This window comes from Chlamydotis macqueenii, chromosome 3 (assembly GCF_036417535.1).
Source record: "Chlamydotis macqueenii isolate bChlMac1 chromosome 3, bChlMac1.mat, whole genome shotgun sequence".
Classification (NCBI taxonomy): domain Eukaryota; kingdom Metazoa; phylum Chordata; class Aves; order Otidiformes; family Otididae; genus Chlamydotis; species Chlamydotis macqueenii.
This window is the reverse complement of record NC_141558.1, coordinates 117,735,899-117,755,414: the sequence shown is the minus strand read 5'-3', so window position 1 is coordinate 117,755,414 and position 19,516 is coordinate 117,735,899. Positions and strand designations below refer to the sequence as shown.

The window sequence follows — 19,516 nt, the reverse complement described above, 5'->3', positions numbered from 1 at the left end:
TGGAGAGCAGCGCACTGGTGCAGTTTTACACCCAATGTTGCACATACTTGGGAGCAGCTGAAGATTTAAACTTCAGCAGACTGATTTTCCATCATAAGGCAGCGAGTACAACAGCTCCACAGTCTATGAGATGCTGTGATGGTGTCTCTGAATGTATAGGCAGGCTGCTAGACCAAGCAAATAGCTCTGAGACATGAATATTCCTGGCCTTTCATCCTTGTTCCAGCATGCTCAAAGCAAAAGTCTGGCTCCTTCAGACAGCAGTATCTGTCTGGAGGAAAAACACCTGAGGCAGAGCTGCGGGGTGAAGACAGCTCTTTCTAAGAGGCTTCATCCATTACCTGCTAAAATACTGCTCAGCATCTGGTCTCAAGAACATCCTCTGTCCTCAGAGTGCTTCACAAACACTAATTAAGTGAGCCTCCCAACATGCATACCATTCCTGATACATGTCTGCACAACCAGCCCTGAAGACAAAGGGAGACTCTGTCCAAGCAGTCTGTGCAGGTGCTTCGCTGTCCTCCCAGGTGGGAAGCTAGTCCCAAACCTTCCTTCTGGTGACCACCGAAGGTTTTCATACATCTGTCTCCCTCCCTGTGCTCCCCAACAGCAGCTCACTATATTCTCTTGCGGTCCTCACGCTCTCCCTGGCCCCTTGCCTTGCAAAGCAGAGCACAATGACTTGCTTTTCACTGCCAGCATCGTACTCCGCCTTCCTCCCTGCCAGGCCCCACAGACCACCATGGACTTTGTCCTGTTTAAACCACTGGGCTTTATTTGCATTCCAACTTTGCTTTCTCTGGCCTTTTTTCTAAGAACCAAGCTTACTTTTCACCCTTGAGGCTGTTCTTGCACTGCTGTTTATCTCTGACTGTGAGATGACCGTGTCTTTCAAACAGGGAGTGACAGAGTTTTCCAGGGAAGAGAAACAGCACCCCACCACCTCCAGCTCTGAGCAGACAGTTGGTTGTCACAGGCAGACGCTGACTCCTTGGCAAGGGAGGCCCATGAGAAGCTGGCAGTGAGATCAGCCGTGGTCTACAGGGAGCAAAGCCTTGGTGGCATTATCATCAGCATTCCCGCAGAGGCACTAGCCCGGAGGGTGGCTGAGGGACCTTGCCTGCCCCAGCACAGCTCTGCTGGGGTTTGATGCGGACCCAAAGCCCTCTCTCTTTCCCAGACCTCCCCAGGGCTGTGTGGGGCCACCACCACCCCTCCTCTGCTGGATCCTCCCTCGCTGGTCACGGCCCGTAGCCTGCTGGCCTGGGTGGCTGACGGGTCTCAAAGGCTCCCCAGAACCCTGTCCCCTCCCCAGGCCCGACCCAAGGACCCTGGCTGTGCCCTGCTCTCCCAGGGTCATTTGGCGGCTGCCAAGGGCAGGCAGGCAGAGCTGGGGCTGCGCGGGCGGCCTGGCGGGCCGCGTCCCCTCCCACACCGCTGCAGTGCCCGGGGACAGCTGCGGGGGGGCGGCAGCACGGCGGCGCCCGGGGGGCGGGGGGAGGTCGTTGGCCCCCCACCGCACCGGTGCTGGCCCCGCCGTGCGGCTCGACTCGGCTCGGCTCGGCTCGGTTCGGCCCGGCCCGGCCCAGCCCAGCCTGGTCGGGTCAGGGAACCCCGAGAGACCGCCTGACCCTGCCGCCCTGCGCGACCTCCCACCGGCAGGGGGCGCGCGGGGGGTCGAGGAAGTGTAGCTGCCTCGTGAGGTCACTTCCGCCGGAGAGGGGAGGAAGGCCCTGACCACCGATCACCGGGGCGCAGGCGCGGCGCGGGTTGCCGCTGCACTGCGCGTGCGCCGCGGCCGCCAACCGTACGGGCGAGGACGGGAGCCTGGAGAGGGGGGAGGCGGCGGCGCTCGCGCTCCGGGCGCCCGACCCCGCCCCTCGCGGCCCGCGCGCCGCGCCGCGTGACCCTGCTCCCGCCGCCCCCTCTCCCCCCTCTCGCCGCCCCCCGCCCCTCCTTCCGCCTCCTTCCCCCTCCCCCCCCGGGGCGACCACCGAGAGCCGGGGGCGGGGAATGCGGCAGCCGCCGCCACCGCCGCCCCCCCCCGCCGCTGCGGGCCTGCCGCCGCCGGCGGCGGGGGGCTGCTAGGCCTCCTGCTGAGGGGCGCCGAGCACTCAGCGGCCTCCTCGCGGCGCCCGACCCGGCCCGGCCCGGCCCGGCCCGGCCTGCCCCGCCCGCCTCCCCGAGCGGGCCGGGCCCGGCGGCGCCATGCAGGCGCAGCCGCTGCTCTACGAGTTCTTCAGCGAGGAGAACGCGCCCAAGTGGCGGGGGCTGCTGGTGCCCGCCCTCAAGAAGGTGAGGGGGAGCGAGGTTCCCGGCCCCGGCGGACAGGGCCATGGGAGCGGGGGCTCGACCTGGGGCCCGTCGCGGCGACCTGTGGTGAGCCGCGGCCTCGGTCGAGCAGCGGGGCCGGCCGCCTCTTCCAGAGCGGCTTTAGGGCTCGGCGGGGGTCGGTAGTTACTACCTTGCCAGGCGAGTGCGTAGAGAAGCCCCGGCGTACTCTCCCAGGCCCCGGCGGCCGCAGGAGCCATGCTAGGGCGATGCTCTGAGAGAGAGAGCCGTGTAGATAAACACTGGTTAACGGACAGGCGGATCCCGGCCCCCGTTCGCTGAGGAGGAAGCAAGTAGTGCTGCTGCGAGTTTCTGTAGGCTCCCTTTGCGCCCAGCAGTGACACGGGTGGGAGTTGGGGGGGATCGTAATGAGGAACTGCTGAGAGAATTTTGGCTAATTTAGTGTTCGGGCTTAATGACTTCGAGTTAAGCTTGTCTTAGTTTAAACACCTTTTTGCTGAGAAGGCTTCGTTAGGACAAACTAGCAAGTCTTGCTCCCTCGGAATGGTGAATCTTGCACCTGTGGTGTGGAAATAATTTATTTGGAAGAGAGAAAAAATGTTGAGGGCTCCTCTTCCACTTCTGTAGCCCGAGCCCAGAAAGTAGAAGGCTTAACAAACACGAGGTTTCTGACACCGTTGCTTGAACTGGCTTCAAATTACAGAACTTGATTCTTTTTGGTCATACACGGCAATACTTTATGAGTCTGTCTAGTTACAGTGATTAATTGCAACTTTTGTATAAAAGACTTGCTCCTAGGGCTAGTTGAACTATTGCATCCTCCAGTATGGACTGGAAGTTTCAAGTCTTACAGTTGTACTGGTTCAGTATTTCTTCCTAATTTCCTCTTGCAATGTATTTCCTGGCTTTTCTGGGTGTGCTCTTTGAGGTCTTCAACACTGCAGTTTCGTCTAGATCTTGGAATTCATCTTGCTTGTCTCGTCTGTAGCATGTGCTGTTAATGCTTTATGTCTGATCGGTAGTCATTTCTTTGAAACTGTACTTCTACACTAACTGTACAACTCGCTGCTTGTGGTGCTTGTAAGAACTTGGACAACCACTCAACTGAAGCCTGCTTGGAAACTGGAGCTACTCAAGGTGTCAACCAGCAAGAGCTCGTTCCTTTGGAGGAATGGTGTAGCAGAGGTTTGTCAAATTTGGAATGAGGCTTAGTGCTAACTACTGGAGGATGTAGAGTGAGGATTTGAGACAAATATGAGCTAAGACTTTGGAACTGCTGCATCTGAAGCACAAGATTTCTTCCCAATGGACAAGTCATTTTGTGGAGTCACCCTGCATTAAAGATGCTTGCTGAAGGACTTGGATAAATTCCTTGAGGGGAAAAGGAATTCTGGAGTCTGAAGTCAACAGAGAAGACCAACGATGACAAGCTGCCAAGGATGATAAACTGGCCCTGCAAGGTATAGTTATCTTGGTTTTGTTGTGCTGTGCTCTGTTTCTTACTGTGGGTAGCAGGGTCGCAGGGGTGAATTGGAGTTAGTTCTGAAGGCTTCATACTCAAACTTGCAACTATCTGGCAGGTGTTAACTCTTTTGATGTCAGTTCTCCATGAGATCACTGCCTGTTTTTTATCTTCTCTCAGGCTATTGCCCCCTGTGCTGCAGAAGCATAGTCTTCTGCTGCTTACTATTGCTGTCCCTGTAAAGGTAGAGATGAAGAATCTGTCTGTATTGTCACTTGTTTTAGTGAAAGGCGAATCATTGAGTTACAGAAAAAGTAAATGGGAGATGAAAATATTAAATTATTAATGGATTCTCCGTTAATGGAGAAAACAAACTGTTATTTTACTAACTTACAGAGGTACAAGTCGTGTTGGCTAGGATGTTTGGCCTGATAAAGGCCCCATAAAGTAATAAACCTGTCATAGGTAGCAGGTAAAACCATGAACAGTGCAGCACACTTGCTTTGACAATTATCTGTTGTTGTTTGCAAGACAGGTGTGATACTGCAGCTCTGCAGCCGTTGGGTTTGGGACACTGACTCTTTGCTCTGCTAACCAAAGAGCTGAGCTGTACTTGGAGGCCAGCATGTGGGACTAGTAAAATACAGAATGTACCAGTGAGGTCAAAGGGCAGAACTGTCCTGGAGGGAAAGTAGTGCCTTGTGGCTTTGTCTGCTGAATTGCCAGAGCATGCTCTCTCACAGAAGGCATCAGATTGTCTGAAGCTCATATACGTCTTTCATTACTAGAGGAGAACCTTTCCTTCATTTCCCGCCTTAGTTGGCCAGATGCTAACGCGCATTCTCAGGTCGCGACAGCAAGCTGTTTTCTGAACTCCACCTTGAAACCAGATAGATGTACAAACAGGATTGTGATGATTTCCTGCATAGCTGGAAATTAGACTTAGTATTTTGGAAGATTTGTCTTGAATTAACATCTCCGATAAGGAGAGTGGCATTTAATTTAACGTTGTTAAAGTGTATATATACCAGGATGGAGTGTTCACAGGTATTGGGGAAAGCTGCCACACGTGGACTGAATCATTAAAGTGCTATTGCCCTTTTGTAACTTTGAGTTGGCTTGTAATGCAGAGCTCAAATGACAGCCTCAGAATTGTTTTCTTAAAAAATAGGTATTGTTGAATCATTGCAAACAGCTTGCTTTTTTCCAATGAGTTCTTTTGTTTCTGTTTTTTTGTGTGTGTGTTTTGTTTTTTTTTTATATCAAGCAACAAAACTAAGAATATATAGTAAGAATAAATCTCTTCCTACATCAACAGATTCTCGGGGAGCATGCCATGTATTCATTAGACATGAACCTTGACAATAGAACTCTATTTGCATTGAACAGCTGTATTTGCAAAAGGCAGCTCTTGTACCATCCAGATCATAATGTAATTTCTTTTCTTCCAATTCTCCTTCAGATGCTGTCAAGATAGGCTCCAATGCACTCAATGAGGAAGAAAATGATGTGTACAGAGATGCTTCTCTGTCTGGTCACTGTTATTTTGAAGCAGCAAAAGAGGAGTCTTGCAGAGATCCTTGGTTGCTGATGAAAGACAGTAATCGTGATGATGAGGTACCAGAAAAGGAAGTAAGAATAACAGCTGGTGTCTGAAATTGTAGTTGCAGAGATGGACAGAAGGTGAGATGCTGGGGCTGAAGACGGCAGATTCAAGACACATGAAACACCAGAGAAGGTGGAGATACCTGACTTTTAATACACCTGGGAAGATGGACTCAGAAGGGACACCTGCAAAGAGATGCCTCTTCCAACACTGGTGTTCCTTCACGAGTGAATTTATACACTTTATTTTGGTCACAACGTTTTGGATAGTTTTTCCTAAACATCTTTCCTTGCTTCATCTTGCTTGTATAACTCTTGTTTATGGAGTCAGAATTTCTCTCCATGTCTACGACTTACTTCTTCCCTGATATGTTGATTTTTACAGTAGAAAGCATGTTGTCTTTATTGATTGATACCTTAAGCAATTCAAAGATTGATAAAAACAAAAGAACTTTCTTACCATATAGCTATTCCACTTTTTGCATACCTAAAGTTGTTTTGAATCAGTTGAGCAGTTAGCAAGGGCTGCTGTTAGAATTTGTTGTGGTCAAAGTGATTGGACAGATGTGGTTTGACAACTGAGGGAGACTTGCTGCCTCAGTTAAGGAAACTGTTCCGGACAGCATGCTTCCAGGTACTCCATGTATCGTGTAGTTAGTCTTCTGTACCTTTCATGGAGCAAAAGAGATGAGAAAAGCTGCTTCAGTGACTGCAGAGTCCTGAGGAGCTGTGGCTGACAAAAAGATGACTACCTGACTTGTAATTACCTAGTTCTTCAAATCAGTGGCAGTCCAGTTGCCACTTGCTACTCAGAATGGCATTTTTTATTCTTGGCACTGCTTCACTACAGATGTAGAACATCCTTAATTTCCTACATCACTTTGGATTCTCTGTTCTTCTGATTATCCTATGGTTCAAGTCTTTACCTTAAGTTTTTTCACATGCTCATTGGTGCAGTGTAATACTGCTGCCTTGATACATCAAGAGGAGTGTTAGCAAAAATCTGAGTCTTGTGGCCTCAGTGAATTGTTGCTGAAGTGTGGATCCAATACATTTATATTTGATTTAATTTACTGGATTTTTAATTTATCAAGATGACAAAACACGGGCAGGGTTGCCACATATAAACAGAGATGTACAAAAATAGAAGAAAAAGCCTTTTAATGAAGTGCTTGCACTATAAGAATATGCATCTGTGCAAGCTGTACATAAAATATTTAATCCTGGAGTGTTTTAGTGATAAGCAATTGCTTGTCGGTGGTTTTGTAGTCATTGAGCAAAGATTAACAAAACGTATGTTGAGTAAAAACAAGGGTAATAACATTAAGTGGCAATCCCAGGCACAAATAGAGGCTGGGCAGAGAATGGATTGAGACCAGCCCTGAGGAGAAGGACTTGGGAGTGATGGTGGACGAGAAGCTCAACACGAGCCCACAATGCGCCCTTGCGGCCCAGAAGGCCAACCGCATCCTGGGCTGCATCAAGAGAAGCGTGGCCAGCAGGTCGAGGGAGGTGATTCTCCCCCTCTACTCTGCCCTGGTGAGACCCCACCTGGAGTACTGCATCCAGTTCTGGAGCCCCCAAGATAAGAAGGACATGGACCTGTTGGAGAGGGTCCAGAGGAGGGCCACGAAGATGATCAGAGGGCTGGAGCACCTTTCCTATGAGGACAGGCTGAGAGAGTTGGGGCTGTTCAGCCTGGAGAAGAGGAGGCTCTGGGGAGACCTGATAGCGGTCTTCCAGTACCTCAAGGGGGCCTATAAGAAAGATGGGGAGAGGCTGTTCAGTAGGGCCTGTTGTGATAGGACGAGGGATAATGGTTTTGAAATAGAGGGAGGTAGGTTTAGATTGGATATTAGGAAAACATTTTTTACAATGAGGATTGTAGAACACTGGAACAGGTTGCCCAGAAAGGTGGTGGAAGCCCCATCCCTGGAAACGTTCACGGCCAGGTTGAATGAGGCTCTGAGCAACCTGATCTAGTCAGGGATGTCCCTGCTCCTTGCAGGGGGTGTTTGTACTAGATGACCTTTGAAGGTCCCTTCCAACCCTAACCATTCTATGATTCTATGATTAGTGAAGACTTTCAAAGTTACTAAAGTGAAGGCAGTTCTTCCCATGAAGACCTGCTCTGTGGCCACATCATTTCTAGTAATAATCCATTGAATAAACTGTGTCTGCAAAAGCTTAGAAAATTTTAGGTTTATAAAAGGTTTGGAAGAATGCTTATAATCAGTAAAGTTTCGCCTTTTCTAATAGTGCTTTGGAAAACAACTTGGCCTGTCATCTCATTAGAGTTTCTATTTTATTATCAAAATGCTATGATGAATATGATGTTTGTTTTTTTTTTTTTTTCCTTTAGACACTTAAGCTGCCACAAGGAAGACTGGCAATGTGACAGTACCTGTACTCAGCAGTGAAGCACAGTTGTTCTGTAGCAGATGTTGGTTTTTGATTCAGACTGTGACTTCTTGCCAGAATTCCAGTAGATGAGTAGTCTTGCCCAGATATGAAAAAAAAATCTCTCACCAACAGTAGATGCTTAATTTTTACTTCAATTTGTTATGTAGCTTTAGAATGATTTTCTTCTGTTATGCACTTTCCTGAAGCTGCTGAAGTTTCTGCTGCTCCTAATGGGACTCAGTTCAGTATTGTTCTCTCTGCAGCCTTTCAAAAGTAGAATTTTCTTGGTGTATTCTGTGTTTAGCAGAACAATTTGAGAACCATGAGCCTGATTGCGTTGATTGTTAACAATGTTTTGGGAGCATTATGCTAGTGTTTTTGTGTAACACGTGAAGTTGCTTTAAGAAGTCTTTGGAGAGTTTTTTTCATTGTAAGTTGAAATTTTTTGGATTTATGATAGACATAAATTAGACTTTTCCTCATGGCTGCATGAGGAAGAGGTAACTGAAAACTGTTGCTAAGAAAATGTGATTTAGTATCAATCAGATTGTTAAATTCACTTCCTTTCCTACCTGTTATCAAACACCTCTTTCTGGTGCAGAATGAGCTGCTGAGTGTCAGTCTAGACTCAGGTTTGGGTCATCTTCTGACCAGTCTAGGAGATGTGTTAGACTGGAGAACAAGGCTCTGTGTAAGCTGAAGCTGTTCGATCTGCAGTCCTTTACCTGAAACTTGTTTCAGGCTTTGGTCTAGGTCCCTACTGCTTCCCATGAGGCTACTGAGAGTGTTTATATTCTGATTTATTAAGTATAGTCTGAAAGGAATAGTTTGAAAAAGCTTTATATAAAATAAGTTGCTAAGGGTTATAAAGTAAGATGAGATATATGTGTCTTTGTGAATATGTGTTATTCATTAAGCACTTTTAAAAGTTGATTTCATTGACTTTTTCTGACAGTTTAGATTTATAGTTGCCTAATTTTTAAGCAGTTGCCATTCTTAATACAAATTTCTTGCTTCTGTTGATTTTAAGGGAAGAAAAAAAAAAGGCAAAAAAAGCACCAAGTGGTCATATCACAGGATTCTTATGAAGTGCTACGAATTTTCTTAAGCAGACGCTGCTTGTCTCTGCTCATGTTTTTAAAAAGAGCATGAAAAGCTGTTCAAGAAATGCTAGCTCTGCTTATCTTCAAATAAAGAAAATCCTGGTTGTTTCCTTTTTGAGAATTAAAGAAGATAGAGAAGATTATACATTCAAAAAAGTGATCAGATGAGTTGGGTTGAAAACAGAGCCATGGAGGTAGGGATTTGTAGCTTATGTACGTTGTATTTGTCCATTAGAATTTGTTGGGGTATTTCAAAGAATTTAAGCTTTTGTGAAAAGGTCTTAAGCTGCTCTTTTAGTAATTTCCCTTATCATAACATAGACATTTTGATGTGTGTGTAGGAGGGAAGGGATGGGTTCTGTTATTATTTAAGGGAAAGGTTAAATGTTTAGATAAGAATCTTATCTAAACATCACTACACTTTAGAAGTTGTTAGTCTGTTTTTATCGTGTGTTCCTGTGAAGGATCTGGTGGGATTCAAGCCATACTCCTTCTTTTCAAGGATGATAAGGCAGGGTGACCCTTTTTTTTTTTTTTTTTTAAATGAAAATGTTGCATTGACTTTGAGAAAGATGGAAACCCCCTGGTAACTCGATCTTCTTTTTGAAACTGGTCATGTGATGGTGTATGCTAACAGATGTTCTCATTTCTTGTCTTCTCTTACTAAATCTTGTGTGTTACCCAGTCTTGCATCATGCCTTAGATAATGGACTTCTTGGGACTTGCTTTGAGTATCCTCAGATAACATTGTTTCATTCTCAGTCTGAGCCTTTAGGTACTACAGTAGTGCAGATACTGAAATTACATGTTTCTGTGATAATTGTACACCAAACTATCCTGTAATTTTCCATGTTGGTCTAGTTGTTTTCTTGCTTTTGCTTGTATGACTTTGAACCCTAGATGATAGTAAATCTCACTTAAGTAGCACTGAAGTTTATTTATTACCTGCCTAATATAGATAAACTATGCTGGCAAGCCAATGGCACCTCATGATGTTTTCCTCTGCCGAGGTGGATATTCTACTAAAGTAGAGCTTGATAGTGCCAGAAGATGATGACCTTTGAGAAGAATGATGTAATTGCCTCTCAAACATAAATACTTAGGAAAAATGTTTGGAACTTTATCTTCCAATCTAGGAGTAGGCAGGCTATCGTTGTTGACTCTGTTTTGGCTGACTAGGGATAATGTTTCAGGTCATGGCCTGATGTGGCATTTTTGTTTGTTTGTTGTTATTCTTATAGTCCTGTGTTACAGACTGAAAGAGTTGTGATGAGGCTTTTTAAGTCTACGATCTCTTTTCTAAGCAAAGAAGAAAACCAGAGTGATGAAGAGCAGCTCTGTTTATCATGCTCTGTATTTTTACTGTCAGTTTGACTTGGTAATTTAACACTTCTCAAAATACAAAGTGCTAGAGTATACTGTAGGGAGAATGTAATACAAATTTGTTCAGTGCTGCTTTAAAAAAAACACTAAAGGCAGCATCTTCCAGGCGGCTCAGATCAGCTCTGATCTTTAGGAGAGTATTTCTGCAAGTCTGTAATTTCTGATGTTAAGATGTTCCAAGCTGGTACAGTGTTTCAGATGTCAGTGTCTGAATTGTAAATAATGCTTTGGACTGCTGGGCATGCAGTTGGGTACCTCTACAAACATGCTCTGTAGCTGTGCACAGTGAAATTCTTAGGAAAAATGAAACTGTTGGCATAATCAAAATAGTTGCATTAGCTAGTAAAATGGAGAGAAGTTCTCCTGTTCTATTTCTGTCAGAGTGCTTTTAAGTTAAAAAAGCAATAACCTGCTGCATAAGGGTATGTAAGCTACAGGAAACTAAACACATTATCTAAAATATTTAAATCTCAACAGCAGTTAAATGAGCACCAGGACTGTGCCCAGACATGAAGTTTTCAAACTAATGAATGCCTGTTGTAGTTTAGCCCCGATCGGGACCAGTCTCTCTCTCCCAGAGAGACTACGCAGTCTCTCTCTCGCTCCCCCCACACTCTGAGAGAATAGGAGGAGATGATATAAGAAAAACGGCTCAAGGTTTGAGATAAGGACAGGGAGAAATCCTTAAAGTTACCGTTACGGGCAAAACAGACTCGACTTGGGGAAAAAACACTCATTTATTTCTAAAACTAGCAGGAGAATGAGACAGGGAACAAGATAACCTCCCCCCACCCCTCCCTCTTCCCGGGCTTAACATTATCTCTACTACCTCCCCTCCCGAGTGGCACGGTGGGGGAGAAAAAGGGAATATGGGTCACGGTCAGTTCATCATGTGTTGTTTTACGCCGCTGTATCATCGTCGGGGGAAGAACTCCTCGCATTCCTCCTCTGCTCCAGTGTGGGGTCCCTCCCACGGGCCACAGTCCTTCATGAAACTGCTCTGGCATTGGTCATCCACGGGGTGCAGTCCCTCCAGAACAGCTGTCCCAGCGGGCCCTCCATGGGCCACAGCCTCCTTCAGGCCTCCACCTGCTCCGGCGTGGAGTCCTCCACGGGCTCCAAGTGGATCTCTGCTCCTCCGTGGACCTCCATGGGCTGCAGGGGGACAACCTGCTCCACCATGGTCATCACCATGAGCTTGCAGGGGAATCTCGGCCAGGAGTCACGTTACTCCTCCCCCTCCTTCTTCACTGACCTTGGCATCTGCAGCTGTTCCTCACAACAGGCTGGCAGACGCCTCTCAGGATCCTTTTTACATCTTATTCACTTCAACTTCTCATGTCCTCTCCACTTCTTGCAGCCAGACCGGGCTGAGTTGGGCCCAGTCTGCTGCCTGGCGAGAGGCCAGAGGGTGAGGCCTGCAAGGCCCACAAGGCTCATGCCTCCTCCTCTCTGCCCCCCACTTAGCTGCTTCACATCTTCTCCTCCTCTTTTCCGGTTTTCCCCTTCTTAAATACGTTATCACGAGGCGTTATCACAGGACATTCTTCTACCAGTTGGCTCGGCCTTGGCCAGCAGCAGGTCCGCCCTAGGCCCGGCCAAGTCCACTGAACAAAGGGGAGCGACTTCTAGCAGTTTCCTACAGAAGCTGCCACCTTAGGCCCCCCCTCACTAAACAAAACCACAACAATGCCTTAACAGGCAAGTGGATTTCTATGTGAGGCTATTGTGTGTTTAAACCTCCTAACATTTATTTCTTGCTGTAACTGCAAACAGGAATGAAAACTCGGGTGTGAAATTAAATACTTACGTCACCATTATTTGAATATAGACATGAGCTTAATATTTGGATGAGGCAGATTATTGGGTTTTGATTTAAGGTGGTTAAGCTCTTAGTGATTGAAAGAACTGGAGGCATTTTGAGATGTATGCTGTGGAATGTTAAAATGATGAAATTGGAACTTGAAAGGTGCATTGCAAAAGTTAGCAGTCAGCTTGCTCTGGCATATTTGGCGTTGGTGTAGGACTGAAATTAAACTGCCTGTCTGTCTAAGCTCTGAAGCACTGAGCTTAGCATAACTGAAATTTAAACTGGTCAAAACTGTACTATTTTGTGGACTGCAGAAGTGCAAAGGAAAGCTATACTGGAGGCTTGTTTCAGAAGCCTAGTGACTGTCTGGAAAAATAATGGGAGGAGCAAGGAGGATTATGCCTCAGTGTATTTACACCAGTAAGAATTTACAGATACTTAGGACTTAAAAGTAAACATATGGGGACCAGATTTTCAAAATCTCTGAACTGCCACTCAATGCCAGGACAGTACTGTGACCTTTTCTAAAGTGTTTTTTTTTTTACTCTAGAGGCTGACATATTTTTTAAAAAAAAATCAGTATGGAAACAAACTTCTAAACCAGTCTTATTTTAGTGAGAGCTAATTGGGAATGGATGAAACTATTTGAAGGCTAAATACTGGTGAACTCATTGCTGTTTATGTAGTGTGCTGTCTGTGAAAAAAGTGTATTTCATTATTATAGACTGAGTGATGAACAATGAGTTGTAAAAGGGAGAAAACCTCATGTCTAAAATGTCTTGTACAAACAGGAGTTTAAGAGCTGGGGAGGGCGATAAATATATGCAGGGTTTTTTAAACAGTTTTCCTAGTGGCACTGCTAAGCACTCTAATTAGCTATTTTCTTGACATTAAATATTACGTACAGTGAATTGAGTACATTCAATGTTTGAGATTTGTATTTCTATCAGGTGTAGATGGGTGTTTCACTCATATTTTTCTGGTGTGCCTTAATAGAGCTATGTTTTGGGTTGGATTTTTCTGAGCTGTTTGGCTTATTCTTTTGTCAACTTTTTTGCAAGTAAAGCATGTGGTTTGGGAAAGAGCAAAACTCAAAGCTTGAATTCTTCTATTTCCTATAGGTTCAAGTGCAAGTCCATCCTAAACTTTCCTCTACTGAAGATGCATTACAGTATGTGGAGGAGTTAATTCTCCAGTTGTTAAGTATGTTGTGTCAAGCCCAACCAAGAAGTTTTCTGGATGTAGAGGTATAGAGAATAATTATTACAAATCTGTAATAATTTGAACTGTTACATGAAAAGTTAATAGATTAATAATTTTACAATGTAAAAAGGAAAGCAGTAGTGTATCTTTATATAGCAGAACCTTCTGCATAAAGCCTGCTGAGTTACCTAATAGCTCTTTTTCCTATCAATTGAATTTGTTCTTCAATGCACAGTAAAACTGTCTCTGAATTGTATTACCGCATATTAAATGGTGAGTGTAACTGGTGTAGATAAAGCTAACTGGTTCTTTTCAGAAGATCTTTTTTTTTCCCCACTGACATTGCATGCAAACTATAGCTGCTTAGTCTGAGACTTTGTGCTGATTTCTCAGCATGATGATTTAGGCTGATACGCTCCCTGCCCTCCTAGAAATTTGAACAAAAATAGTTCAGTCACTTTCTTAGAATGAGTTGAGGAACACTTCTTCTGTCTATATAGAAACCTCTTACCTTACAATTGCCTTTTCAAACCTCTGTTGCTCAGAAAAGCAGCTTGATGTTTGAGAAGAGGGCTTGATCTGTGAAGAGTTTCTCCATCTGAGAAACAAATCAGTTAAGCTAAGTGAGTTAAGCTTCTAAGCTCATGAATGTTTTGGTAGCCCTTTGTGCTTAACCGTGATTTGAAAACTTTGGTGCCAAGCTACAGACTCCATGCACAGTGTGCCTGTTGGTTTCCAGTACTTGAGGGCTGTGCTAGGTTAGGTAACAAAATAATACACAATTTCCTCACATTGTGAAGAAAGTGGACTAATGGCAAAAAAAATACCCCAACCAACAAAAAGGTCTTTAAAAAAAAAAAAAAAAAAAAAGGTAGTTGTCTCTGAGCTCAAGATTCATGAATTTCATCCTTCTCCTTCTCTTTTGAACACTAACACCTCTAATGGTGTTCCAGTGTCCACTTTAATGGCTGGCATGTTTTGCAGCATTCATTCATTCTGGTCTGGAGACTCAAGAGGCAAGAGGTTTGTGGAAGATTGTTTAATGCTGTGTTTTAAATAATGCTAACAAAAAATTTGCCACACAGCATTACATTATGAGTCTTATGGCTGTGAAGTCAGAGTGAGAAATGCAAGGACTGGAGATGATCAGGCAACCTCAGGTTAGCCCCTTTGTGCATAATGATGTTTTCTTTAACCATATGGTCATACACATTTCTTTTTCCTCAGGAGACCTTCATTGTTCAATAGGCAGGCTGAACTATGCTAGGGAGTGAATTGGTATTAGATAGTGAATAAGGCTTTTTATTTTATGAGACCTCTGCTTTCCTTTTGCAGAAGTATTATGATGAAGGGAGAAAAAGAAAAGCCTATACTTTGAAAAGTTAGATGCCACCTTTATAGAGTTATGTTCTGTCCTAATTTTTTGTCAGAAAGTTTTTGTTTGTGTACCTTGTCCTGTACCAGCTCTTTGTAAGTGGTCATTAACTTAATCTTCCTCATTTCATGCTTGTTCAAACAAGGGTCATGTTTATGTAAGTGAGCACTTGCAACCAAAACAATGAGAACTGTGGTATGAAAAAGTAAAATGTGAAGTTATCCAAGAAATTAGATTTCTAGTGTCTCTGAACACCAGGGCTACCAAAAACAGTGAAGCTTTTGAACCTCCGGAGACCTGTGCGTCAGTTCCAGCAAGAGAGTTGTTCAATGCATGAGTGTAGGTGTCCATGGGTACTCTGACTGCTGGGAGGAGTAAATAAGCTGGAACATATATGGTCCAAGTGTAGACTATGAAATTGTTTTAAAATATGTGGGTGCTGTTGGACATTCTCTTTTCTTATTATGTTCATTGCCATCATCAGAGCAATTTCCATGTATACAATCTGGACCATATGCTGATCAGTAAAGGTGAAACAGAAAACTCCTGTCGTCTAATTCAGTCACCATTCTGTACAGGGAATAAAGTGCTAGGATAAAATGTAGTCTTGTATTTAAATGCTGAATTACCAGGCACATGCACAAGGGGAGCAAATTGTGCCTGTGATGGTGACTTAATTCTGGCATTTCTCAAATTTTGAGCTCTAGATTATTCTATGATAATGATATTCTGATACAGCCTTATGAATGTAGTGATAAAATTTACATGTGTTGTACAAGCTTTTATAGTTGGAATACTAACATTAGCAAACATTCGTTTTTAAGTAATGGAAAGTGGTTGGTAATTTAGTAACATTGCTAAACTCATTCAGATTATGCGTTTACACTTTAGTCCTGTTTTTTTTAAGGATCGTGTTCAAAAAAGTTTTCCCCATCCTATTGATAAGTGGGCAATAGCTGATGCCCAGTCTGCTATTGAGAAGAGAAAACGAAGGAATCCGTTATCTCTCCCAGTAGAAAAAATCCATCCCTTATTAAAGGTAAGAGGTGATGTAATCTTGCTTTTAGAATTCAATTAGAAGTTAACACCTGTATTCTATGTAATATCTGTATGCTACCTGAAATGTAAACAAAAATGAATAATAATATCTGTGTTTGTTACATGGTTTTAAGTCTTCCAGATTAGTTAATTGCATATATTTCTTCTTCATTTAAAAAATTGTTAATTCTCAATTGGACAAACAAAGCCAAGAACTCATTTGCTATGAATTTGATTGTTCTTGTTTAATTTTGCATGACTAAGGAAACTGTCAAGAAACTTCTGTAAGTAGCCCTAAATGTTTAAGTGAGGGTTTTGGGACAGTTGTTGGCTGTTGTCACTTCCACAGTTAACAGAGCAGCATCTACAATGACACTGTTTCTCCTCTAGGCCGACAGGCTGCTGTGTTTCTGTTACTAAAATAGACTGTGGGTATGTGGTGAATGTTTACTGAGTATGGTGTTAAACTTACTCGTTCTAGTTGTAGCCGGTGGTGTGCGTTTCACAGACTGAGTAACAGTGGAGCGCTTATTTTTTTTTCCTTTCAGGAAGTTCTAGGCTACAAAATTGACCACCAAGTGTCTGTTTACATAGTGGCAGTATTAGAATACATTTCTGCAGACATCTTAAAATTGGTTGGGAATTATGTGCGGAATATAAGACATTATGAGATTACAAAACAAGATATTAAAGTGGCAATGTGTGCTGATAAGGTAAGCCTAACTCTTGTTTCTCATGTTAACAGGAAGGTTTAGTTAAGTTTTGAGAGGACAATGTCTGTTCCTTATTGAGTACATCGAGTGTTGTACCTTTGAAAGAAGAAATTACTGCCATAAAACATCGTTCTAGTAATAGAACAAAGCTACAAAGAAGCTAATTGAGCTTACAGAGCTGTTGCTTGTGCTTATTTGTACTTAAGTCTCCCTTCCTTTTGATATCACTTGCCTAATCTCAGCAATGTGTGCACGATGTAAAAATTATTGTGAAGCTACACTAACTTAAAAATTTAACATTCCTAAGCTCTTGTAGTGGAGCCTTATTTTGTAGCTTAAAAAAAGGAGGCTGAAATTAAGCTTGCATGTTCTCCCAAAATAAACAAGATTGTATTGCATGTAAAAAGTAGCGTTTTGGTGGTCAAACATTTTAAAACAAAAAACCCACCCACATTAGCATCTCAGTCTAATCCTCCTTAGTGGTCCCTATTTTTGTCTGCAGGTAGTCATAGAATCATAGAATGGTTAGGGTTGGAAGGGACCTTCAAAGGTCATCTAGTACAAACACCCCTGGCAAGAAGCAGGGACATCCCCGACTAGATCAGGTTGCTCAAAGCCTCATCCAACCTGGCCTTGAACGTTTCCAGGGATGGGGCTTCCACCACCTTTCTGGGCAACCTGTTCCAGTGTTCTATAACTCGCATTGTAAAAAATTTTTTCGGAATATCCAATCTAAATCTACCCCCCTCTATTTTAAAATCATTACTCCTTGTCCTATCACAACAGGCCCTACTGAACAGCCTCTCCCCATCTTTCTTGTAGGCCCCCTTGAGGTACTGGAAGACCGCTATCAGGTCTCCCTGGAGCCTTCTCTTCTCCAGGCTGAACAGCCCCAACTCTCTCAGCCTGTCCTCATAAGAGAGGTGCTCCAGCCCTCTCATCATCTTTGTGGCCCTCCTCTGGACCTTCTCCAACTGGTCCATGTCCTTCTTGTGTTGGGGGCTCCAGAACTGGACGCAGTACTCCAGGTGGGGTCTCACCAGGGCAGAGTAGAGGGGGAGAATCACCTCCCTCGACCTGCTGGCCACGCTTCTCTTGATGCAGCCCAGGATGCAGTTGGCCTTCTGGGCCTCAAGGGCGCATTGCCTGCTCATGTTAAGCTTCTCATCCACCAGCACTCCCAAGTCCTTCTCCTCAGGTCTGCTCTCAATCCATTCTCTACCCAGCCTGTATTTGTGCCTGAGATTGCCATGACCCAGGTGCAGGACCTTACACTTGGCCTGGTTGAACTTCATGAGGTTGGCACGGGCCCACCTCTCCAGCCTGTCAAGGTCCCTCTGGATGGCATCCCTCTCTTCCAGCGTGTCGACGGCAGCACACAGCTTGGTGTCATTGGCGAACTTGGTGAGGGTGCACTCTATCCCACTGTCCATGTGGCCGACAAAGATGTTGATTTCTTGCAGCTTCAGAAGATTGATTAGGCTCAGACAGGAATCGCCTCTCTTTGTCAGCAGCAATAGAACAAGATCCCCTATCTGTCTTTCAGGTCCCTTTGCACTCTCGCTTCTGTGACTGCCTCATTAGCATCTCAAGTTTTCCGTTGTTTAAAAAACAAAGCTTGAAGTTAATCCTTTAAGGGATGGGACTTAAGAATCTCTAATCTTGTTGAAGTATAGGGATTTTTGGATTTATCATGTCTCTTCAGTAGTTTGTCTTGGTCTGTGTTAATATCTTTGGTTGATATTGTCTCTGTGTTTCTATGAATGCCTTTGTCCCATTGCTGCTTGCTTTTTTTCATCCTACTTTCTTCATCTTTCTTTAGTCTCTCAAGATATCTTGTGAGGTCTTGAAGAGCCAAGTACATCTCAGTCAGAACAGTAGTCTTGGTCACTCTTGCTTTTGGGCATATCTGCCTGGGTCATTAGGGTAGGATTTGAAGGTGTATATTTGAGTATTCGTCATAGAATAATAACAGGAACAAGTGCTGTTGCTGCATGCTTCTTTCTGTCCTAGGGAAAGGTGGTGAGCAGAAGAGCCATGGTTGAGTTGATTTAGGAACTTCCATTATGTTAGATTGGAGGAACTCTTTCACATGTACACAGAAGAAACTTTTGAAAATCTCTAAAGCAGGTGTGTTGGTTTACTGCCTCAGCAGAACAAGCCATTGAAATGTGCTCCCAAGGTGTTTTCTTTCCAGTTGCATTGAGAAACTATATAGTGTATTATGTTCATACCTATAACATGTGGTGTTCTTGGTTTTTTTTTTTTTTTTTTTTTGAAACAAGACAACCATAATGGTTTCTTGGCCCTGTCTGCCATTTTTTTTTCTCAAGCACTTTCACACTTGTTTTTGTGCCATTCATCCATCTGGAAAGTGTTGCCTTCTCTGCAAAAAACAAACTCCATTAAAATGCAAGCTGTTTTTCTTCTACTATCTTCTCGTGCTTCTGATTACTCTAAATTCAATATCTGGGATATAGTTACTTTAATTTGTTTCTGTGGATCTCATAGTAGTGAAATATGCACCTGTGGAATACAGCCTGGAATCTTCTAGCTCAAGTATGTGCTAGAACTGTGTCCGTGAAGTGACGTTAAAAATGTTGGGACCTCCTTGAATATCTGCATTATTCCATGTAATTTCCTACAGCAGTTACTTTATAACATCCTATTCTCCAGAATTAGTTAGGATTCTCCTTATAACCTGAATTCCATGTGCATCACTGACTTTGAAAGTTTAATCACCTTCTGTTCTTAGAGCTTCAGAGGAAGTAAATGTTAATGCAAAATGTCAATTTTCTACTTTCAGAGCAGCATAAGATCAGAGTGTGTAGCAGGGACCCTTGACTCATTAGGAGAAAAAACCTACTGTGTCCCCATTTCCCCCCTCACTAGGCCTGTATAGTTTTTGTATAGTTTTGAAGAGTGTTAGGACAAGACCTGGGTGAAGATTGACTGCTCTAGGTAGGTGCGTTTCTTCCAGTATTCAAGTCTGGTGAACCTACCAGACCATCTCTTGAACTTACAGATCCCCAGGTATTCTCTTGCAGGATAGTTCACTTGTCTAACGTATGTAGACAGCAGCTTGGTTAACTTAAGTGTCTTCTGGAGAAGCACCTGTAACATCTTTTA

The 19,516-nt window shown here is 44.0% G+C and overlaps 1 protein-coding gene across 6 annotated transcripts in view; it reads left to right on the top strand.

Annotated features, from left to right (window-relative positions):
* Nucleotides 1–1,962: 1,962 nt before the first annotated feature.
* The window catches only part of SOS1 (SOS Ras/Rac guanine nucleotide exchange factor 1), a 69,449-nt gene continuing 51,895 nt past the window's right edge, over nucleotides 1,963–19,516 (top strand). Inside the window, exons 1-4 of one of the 6 annotated variants that reach the window (XM_086743645.1) lie at nucleotides 1,963–2,295; nucleotides 13,180–13,305; nucleotides 15,544–15,675; nucleotides 16,223–16,387. In XM_086743645.1, coding sequence (XP_086599771.1) covers nucleotides 2,209–2,295; nucleotides 13,180–13,305; nucleotides 15,544–15,675; nucleotides 16,223–16,387 — 510 coding nt within the window. In that variant the 5' untranslated portion in view covers nucleotides 1,963–2,208. Of the gene's footprint in view, nucleotides 2,296–5,204; nucleotides 5,574–8,502; nucleotides 9,022–13,179; nucleotides 13,306–15,543; nucleotides 15,676–16,222; nucleotides 16,388–19,516 lie in introns of those variants that run through there. The other 5 variants (XM_086743647.1, XM_086743646.1, XM_086743644.1 and 2 more) reach the window with 5 other exon arrangements.